General features: G+C 36.3%; 1 protein-coding gene across 1 annotated transcript in view; it reads left to right on the top strand.

Moving 5' to 3' along the window:
- LOC111087726 overlaps positions 1 to 7725 on the top strand; it is a gene marked incomplete at its 5' end in the record, with an annotated part of 57976 nt that extends 50251 nt beyond the window's left edge. Inside the window, one exon of the mRNA XM_022395356.1 lies at positions 5600 to 7725. Coding sequence (XP_022251064.1) covers positions 5600 to 5751 — 152 coding nt within the window. The remainder of the gene's footprint in view (positions 1 to 5599) is intronic.
- Between the last annotated feature and the right edge of the window lie 1364 nt (positions 7726 to 9089).

Below are 9089 nucleotides of genomic sequence, written 5' to 3'. Positions count from 1 at the left end.
TGCCCGGCATGGCCAGGTGGTTAGGGAGCTCGACTCGCAATCCGAGGATCGCGGGTTCGAATCCACGTCACACCAAACATGCTCGCCCTTTCAGCCGTAGGGGCGTTTTAATGTGACGGTCAATCCCACTATTCGTTGGTAAAAGAGTAGCCCAAGAGTTGGCGGTGGGTGGTGATGACTAGCTGCCTTCCCTTTAGTCTTACACTGCTAAATTAGAAACGGCTAGTGCAGATAGCCCTCGTGTAGCTTTTCGCGAAATTCAAAAACACACAAACAATCTATGAAGCTATGTTATGATAACAGATCAACTGAAGTCAGATTTGTACCAGGAGACAAGGTTTGGTTGTATAATCCCAGGAAGACCAAAGGGAAGTCTCCTAAGTTGTCTTCTCCATGGGAAGGCCCATATGACATAGTGGATCGTCTCTCAGACGTGACTTTCCGAATAAAATGTGGTCAGCGAGGTAAACCAAAGGTGGTGCATGCCAACAGGCTTTGGAGTTATCATGGTCCAGGACATTTCAGTTGGAACGAAGGAAACAACGGAATAAATGACGTTGCTGAAGATGAGTCACCTAAAAAAGCCACTGTCAAAGAAGATACTCTACCCGGTTTAAAGAAGGGAAACAGTGAAGCCCTTGATGAAGTTACTACCACTGATGTGACTGCTACCGATAATAGGACATTTCCTGATGAGCAGATGAACCCCACGTGAAGCAGAAGCCAATGAGACAGAAACCAGTACGAAAAAAAGAGATATCCTGTAAAATTAAAACTACTTTGTACTATTATTGTGGTAACATTCACACAACAAGTCATTGGCAAGACCTCTTGTAAACCATCATTAATATCATAAAGAACACACCTTGATCTATTTCACTTCTGGAGAGTTCTGGTTTTCTTCCTTGAACATCTCTATTATTAACAGTGTCAGCTCAGCATTTTGCATACAGCTTCTACTGAAACAAAGTCTTGCCACATTTGTTCGCGTAGAGTAACATTGACTAGCCAAAACTTTGATTTCTACATGCTTGTCATATGTTAGTTCAATCCTGAGAGCCATAACTGATTTGCACCACTACTATTAGATAGAATATGAATACATGTTCTTTTATACTAGGGTAGCAGTTTTTGACTGGTTGGTTAACAACCAATCATAGTGTAAACGGCATATGTCTACCCTGGTAGATTTTGCTTTCACATGATAAAGGGATGACATTCCTATATTTGTTTTTTATACCTCTTTTTCTGACAGTTTCCATAATTATTTCCAATATATTAGCATTTTATCTTGAATGTGTTTATGGAACATTAATGTGTTGAATGTAGTATTTTTGAGATAACTCATCTCGCACACAGATCAACTATCTTCCTCAGTGAGCCTGCCAAAGAGATTTGCATGGCACTAGCTTTGTGGCAACTCCCACCTAATTTCACGAGTTTTTACGTGAATTGCACCATTGCTTGATGATGACATCATGTGACAACAGTCCTCCACCAATAATAGGGTGACCCCCCTCCCCATGTGCACTAAATCCCTTATGCATTTGCACTCGTGAATCTTCATTCTTCTCCTCAATATTGTACATATATTTTTTAATTTTTTGTGTGTCTTCAATTTATTAAGACTTGCATCATTTTTAAAGTTTTGTTTCAAAAGCTTTAATTTTTCTATCATTACTTCTCAAATGAGTGTGGTACATTATTCACAGTTAGGCCTTATATTTGCTGTGGCTTTTGGAGACTTGTTAATTGTAAGGGTCGTTGCAGCCATTCTACATGTTATGGATTGCCACATGATTAATTAGCCTCCTCCTCCCTGAATTTATTTTTCCTCAGTCAAGAGTGATTTATTTGAGAACGACTTTTGCCATATTTGCTTTGGGTAGAACTCTACCATTCATGAAACGACTTTAACCTTTCAATTTCTTTCTGGATTTCCTTCCCAGGTATGTTCCTTTCCATTTATTTTTTTCTCACTTTCCAACCCATGATTCTTGGGTTTTCTTGTCCTTTTTCCTTGCTTATTATTAGGTTTTATAATGTTTCCTTTATCTAAAAGCTCCTTTCTCACACCCAACTGCCTCTTCCCCCTCAATTTTGTGACTCCTTCTTTTTTTTATTCACTGTCATTATTATATATATTTACCTTTCTTGTAGTATTTCCTACTCTTTTGTGAGCCTCTCCTAAAGTAATTGTCTTTGTGACTGGACCCTGCTTGTATAACTTCCTGTGTTCCCTTACCACTTCTTAAACCAGATCCTTCCCTTCTTCAATGCTTTATTCTTTGATAGAGGTACATTTTCAATAAGTACAGGACTTCTGACATTTGAATGCTGGACAAGAGTTTATTCAACATTAACATGCTTGACCTACTTGCTCCTCATCGGGTATGTTCCCATTCCTACCTCTATTGATGGTTCACTTGGTCATGTTTTACGGAGTCTATTCCATGGTCTTTTCCTGCTTCAACTCTCCTTGTGGTTCCTGTTCCAGGGCCTTTTTTATTTCAAGCATCAACAATAGACTTCTGAGCCAATTCACAACTTTTGATGGGATCTACAATCTTGGTTGCAGACCACCTCTCTCAGTCAGTTTATATTCTATCACCATAATATATCATTTATACCCCAGATCTTCTGTGGGGTTTATCCTTGTGTGAACACTTCCATATTTGGCCATTCTTTTTAATTCCACGCTTCCTCTATTATAGTAATCTATTCCTAATCTTTAGGCTCTGGCTGTCAATTTCTCAATCAGGCCTCGGATTTACATACTACTTCTTACATCCTATTGTTAGTGCCTCTTTGACCACCTTAGTCTTTGCCTGCTTGATATTTGTACCTCCCTTTCCTCTTCTCATTATCCCTTCTCTCTCTCTTTCTTGCTTCTCACACTTCCTGTCTTCATAGAGGAATATCCACCCTCATGTGTGGAATTTGCCTGATCTGTTGCCTGTCAGGCTGGATTTTCCACTAATGTAGCATTATTCTCATCACATTCTTGTCTTGTATTTGTCTATCACTATCTGTGGTGGGTCTTTTGTCATTGGTCTTTCCACCACCCCTTCTCTTCTGGCAGTAATTCTGTGCGCCACCTTTCTGCTTTTTGTTACCCATCCGTTCGTCATTAGATTCATGGTCTCAGCCTTTTGTAGTTGTTGAGTGGCCTTGTCCATGGTCTTTCTCCTTTCCATATATCTAGATGTGTTTTTCCCCTATCCTCTCCATGTTGTTCAGCTCCTTTGTTCTCTTCAGTCCTCCTTGCCTGACTAAGACCTCATTGAGGTTTTGCACAATCTCATGCATGCCTCATTTGAGCTTTTGACTTCCTCACTTTCTCTTCTGACTTGTTTTCTTCTACATCTTTCCCACAATTACCATTCTTCTTATGTAATTCCTTTAGATTCTTCTTCCACCCTCTTTCACCACACTTATATTTTCTTTTCCCTGGGCTTATACTTTCTTCCTTGTACCATTTGCACCTGGCTTGACTCCTGTGTCGTGTTAGGCTGTTCAATGTGTCTTATCACAGACCTCTCCCTTTAGAGGTCTCTGCCTTTGTGTTTCCCTATCATGGGACCCCTCTTTTTCCATGGACCTCTTTCCTTCTTACCTTATGTGATAATTCTATTGACTGCTCCATTGAGATGTGTATGCTTACAAACCATTTCCCTTTTGTTTGCATTCAATTCATCACCTTTTTTTGTCCTTTTAAATCTCTTCTTCAATGGCCCTTGGACAAACTTCTCCAGGTGGGCATGTGGACTCTCTCCACACATTTCTCTTCTTCTCTACACCTTCTGGCTGTTTTGTCTCCACCCTGGCTCAACATGTGTCTGCTGTGAGAAGGGGTGTTCTGCAAGATCATTTGAGGTATCTATTTGGTATATATATCTGTATATATTCACTCTATTCAGACCATACCTTTTCCATGGACTATCATGGAAAAACCCAGCATCATGGAGGTGTTCTGCCCACTTCTCTGGCTCATCCTTGCTGGCTTTTAAAAATAGGGCTTTGCAGTCATCCATTGTGCTATCTCCTGTAAAAGACCTTTTCAGACCAAAGGAATATATTCTTCAGGTCTCCCCCCCCCTTATTGAGTGGAGCATGGGATACCCTGCCACTTATTAGTTCTTAGCTGCTGAAGTGACTAAATGACTGTGCCCTCCTCATACAGCTGAAGCTAATTCATTAGAGTTGATATGAGCATGCAACAAATATAGACCAACACCAAATAATGTAGTATCTTCCTCCTGCAAATAAAACCTGTTCTATAGAATCTATTCAATTGAGTTGAGGTGAGCACTTGCTATACATTAACGTTATATATATATCCATCTCACATGTCCTCCTGCAACCTATGTCTGTTCAGTAGTATTGAGGTGACCACACACTATATCAGTTCTTACTAACTCACTGTGCCCTCCTCCCATAACTGTAAGTTCCATATACAAAACATATACAAGTATCCATATTACATACCAGTGTGCCCTCCTCCTGCAGCTGCTGTCGAGTTGAGTCGAGATGTGTACATTATATCCAAATCCCATTGGCATGAATACTGTGCCCTCCTTCAGCAGCTTGAGTTTGTCCTGTAGAGTATGATGGTAGAGTTGAGGTGAACACACAAGGTACAATCTGAATTTGCCCCAACCACACTAACACATAGTGGTTGTATGAGAACTTGTATTCAAATATCAGATGGTCATGTTCTAATTCTGCTCATCCCTTGGCACAAATTTGGTTTCTGTGCCTCTTCCCTTTTATTTTATGGGTAAAGAATGTACCCTGGACGAGACGAGATGGTGCTCCCACAGGTGTGCCGCTATGGAGCCCCTGCCATCAGGTGTCACACCCCACTGGCATCCTTTGGATGCTTTCTGAAGGATGATCATCTAGCTAAATTTTTCACCAGTCAGTCCACCATATCAACATGGGATTCTAGCTAGTCTGTGTGAGGAGGTGTGTTATCATCTCAAAAGTTAGCATTTTCCTTACCTGAAAACGTATTTCTGATGGATACCTCTTGACACATTTCCACCCATCCCCCTCCAATCCAGTGCACATTTTCTTACTTGCCTTGTCAAAGAATAAAGATTCACCTGTGTAAATGCATAGGGGGAGCTAATGCATATGGAGGTGTGTCACCCTCCTGTTGGTGGAGTGCTTTTGTTACATGATGATGTCATCATGCATTAGTGCAATTTATGTAAAATCATATGAAATTAGGTAGGAGTTGACTCAAGGCTAGTGGCATGCATATCTCTTTGACAGACATGCTGAGGAAGATAGTTAATATGTGTACAGAGGTAAGTATCTATCAGAAATACATTTTCAGGTGAGACAAATATTAACTTTTATCATGTTATTTAAAAAAAACAACTAAGAGTATAATCCGTCATAAACTAATATGTCAAGAAAAAGTATCTGACCAATTCTCAGTTTAAAATCAATTTCCATTAAAGTAACAAGTGATTAGAACATGTATTTTCTAGAAAAGATACAGTGGAGGGTATTATAAAAAACTTGTTTCTGAGATATTAGATCCACTTTTTACATGTCATTCTCACACTTTTGATTTCTCTCATAACAGGAATGACAATGACCACTATCATTGGAATTGCTGTGGCCTCAATGATGGCATTTTTAATAATCTGTATCTTGGTCATTCTCTTTGTACGCAAGAAGCAAGCCAAAGTGTCAGAGGTGAACAGTGTAATGCCTCACAAAGTGCATCAGAAGTAGACTTCCACTCGAGAGATAGGATAAACTAACCAATAATGCCTTTCAACAGACATGTACCCATTCAAGATGCTGTAAGAAATAAACTATGCATTGAAACAAAAATTATATGAGTTAAAATATTCAGGAAAGTAATTTTTTTAACTCAGCAAAAAAGACATATTTATCATTATTTTCAACTCTTTTTGCTAACTCTATTTTTTATGTCCTTCCTGTACAATCATGTGTAAATAACTGGAATAAAATTAAACAATGTGTAGGACTGATCACAGGTAGTAAGCACTACTAATTTCAAATAGCTTGAAAGTTTTTATTGTTGTTATAAGATAGTGTTTTGAAAAAAAAAAACATCTGTTAAGACTTTGAAGGTTATTTTTAAGGTACATATTGTCCTATGTAACTGCAGGGAAAAATTACTTATAGTACCAAATCTGGTGTGATAGAAACTACATTAGCCATAAAATGACAAAACTGCATGAAGAACCAATCTTTTAATTGGTAGATTAAATCACCAAAATATTAAAAAGGAAATACTTAAAACAGACTAAAGAATTTATAAATAAATTTTAGAGCTAATGGTTAGATACAATTTAAAAGTATTGCACTTAAAAAGCATATTTCCTGACTAGGAACTGTAACTGTATAGAGGATCTTAGTTTGCCTCTAATAGCTAGATATACAACAAATATAGTAAAACAATTTTTCAGTTTATCAATTGTAAACAGTTTATGTAGTGATGAGTAGCAATTTTTTTTCAGTTGTAAAGATAGCTTAGATGTTGGTTTTATACCTACAAAAGTTCAATCCCAAATTATAAAAACATTTGTAAATTGAAATATTAAATTTAGAAAGATGATCTTGTTTTTATAACTGGAAAATGTCAAACTTAATGGTAGAAAAATATCCATTAATTATTTAAAATGCTGTTGAACCATTATTGAGCAATTTAAATTTTACAAATATATTTTACTATTCATGATTTTAAGAATTAACCTGTCATTGTTGTCCATAAAGATATGTGTGTAACTTTAAACACACTGTTAAATAAACTGTGTGATATGTAAAACGTTATCTTACAAAATAAATTTCAAAGGAATAAGATAATGCTGTTGTCCTAAAATGTGTATCATTAAGATAGTTTGCATGATTATAATGTGAAATTATGTTAAATGGTGAATTATAAAATGGAAATATGATTTCACATAGGCAGTGAAACTGGGGAGACATATACCCTCCACTTTGACCCAGTAGTGAACTGCTCCTTTGAATGGAGAATAGGGACTTGTGTGTAATATAATTATCAGGGAAAGTTGTGTATTCAGTTTCAATTCAGTGGTCATAAATAACATAGCAATTGTCAGTGCCCCCCCAAATTCAAATATGTTCCACCACCTATGTTATTTAAGTATATTATGTGGTATCTTTTGATGTGGAGTTGAAGACCTATGTAAGACATATATAAAAGTATTTACTATATATCTATGTATATTAAAATTCAATTAATACATAAACATTACTATTTTTATTTAGGCATTTGTAGATAAAATTTCATGTCTTTTTGTTTTTTTTAATCAGAGTGAGGATCAAAAGGTTTCATGTTTAAGATGTACTGCTACTAAACCAAACATCTTTTGCACTTTCAACTATAGATACATAAGAGTGACAGTCAATCCCACCATTTGGCTGAAAATAAACACTTTAGACAGTGTGTGCTGCCAGCTGGTTACACCACAAAGTTACAGAATTAGAGATACCTCAACTACAAGGGGTCTAAGATGTGGTGATTTAACTCATTATATGAATAAAGCATTCTTCTAGTAAGCTACTGAAGTATCATTAGTCAGTTGTGTTTTGTGTATTAATTAGCAAGAGCATTTCCAATATGCCCTATAAGCAACCATCTCTTACCAGAAATTGTAAAAAAATGATATAGAATTTGTTATTAGAACTGTTAAAACCAGGACAAAGCTATTTTTAACTAGACCTTTGTACATCCTAATATAATTAAATTCAAGTATGTACTTATCCAAAATAATTACTTGGGTTCCTAGTTAAAACCCTAATTGAGTACAATTTGTAAATAATTCAATGCTAGAATATAAATTTTAGTACAATAACACAAACATTTTAATTGTTTATTCAATTTGTTTGCAACTTTATAGATAGCTAAGGTTAATTTTAAGTAATGTTGAATTATTACTAATTTTAATATGAAATAAACCCCTGATATTATTATGCTACAATTTTCTTGTCTTTAAGTCAGTTTTTCAAAAATATTGTTTATATATACAGATCTTACAATTTGTGGTAAAAATTTGTATCATTGTGTAGCATTTTGTTAAATCTACATTTAAAAAAATGTTTCTATATAGAGGTAGGGTTAGAAATGGAGTTTGTTTCTTTATGTGCTTACATAGAAGAATGGAAATTTTCTACGTGAATGAGAGACTGAATACACTGTGGTTTGTGAGGATAGTTGCCTTCAAAAGAAAAGTACTTCAGACTTTTGGAGATGTTCTAAATAACCTTTATATCCATCTGTCCAATATAGCCAGAGTAGAAATAAAGTTGAACTCTTAAAAAAAGTAATTGATGGTGCTATGTTGCAATCACGCAGATACTTGATGTTTTATAGAATCTTAATTTCCAGTACTCCTTGTAGGTGATTGTTTTATAACATCCAATTCAAGTGTGGCTGAGTGGTAGTGTACTCAGTTGTGCATAGGAAGATCCACAGTTTACACAGTGATGCTGCTGAACACAATCCTTACTTTCAGCTGTGAGTGAAGAGTAACACCTAAATCTATTATTTGGTTAAACATAGACAAAACCCTTGTGACAGTGAGTGGTACTGACTGGCTACATTCCCTCTGATCAGTAAAGGGAGGGCTTGATGACAGTTTTATTTTTTAACAGAATATATAGCTAATGGAATGTGTTTCCATCAGCACCAGTGGAGGACAACACTTTACAGGAGTTTAGGAAAAGAATCAGTGATTTCTTGAAAACTAAAGGCTGGGTTTAAATTTTTATTTTTTCAAGGGTGAATGTGCAAAGACAGCCTGAAATGACAAACGGTGTTTTGCTGTCGATTTGTTACATTACATGAGCTCTAGGGTTCCATGAAGTGGTTGTTAAACCCCTATGTTGTATAAGGTAGTGTTTAAGTTGGAAATACCAGTTACTAAAAGTTCACGACCTTGAGATTTTGTTCTACAATATTCTTAATATGTGTATCTATGAAGGGGCTGCAGAACATTTTGCTTGTTTGTTGTTAAGCACAAAGCTGCAAAAGTACTGTCTGTGCATTGCCCACCATAAGAACTGAACCTTGAATTTGA

This window comes from Limulus polyphemus, unplaced genomic scaffold (genome assembly GCF_000517525.1).
Source record: "Limulus polyphemus unplaced genomic scaffold, Limulus_polyphemus-2.1.2 Scaffold2532, whole genome shotgun sequence".
Lineage (NCBI taxonomy): Eukaryota > Metazoa > Arthropoda > Merostomata > Xiphosura > Limulidae > Limulus > Limulus polyphemus.
This window is presented reverse-complemented; position numbering and strand designations above follow the sequence as displayed.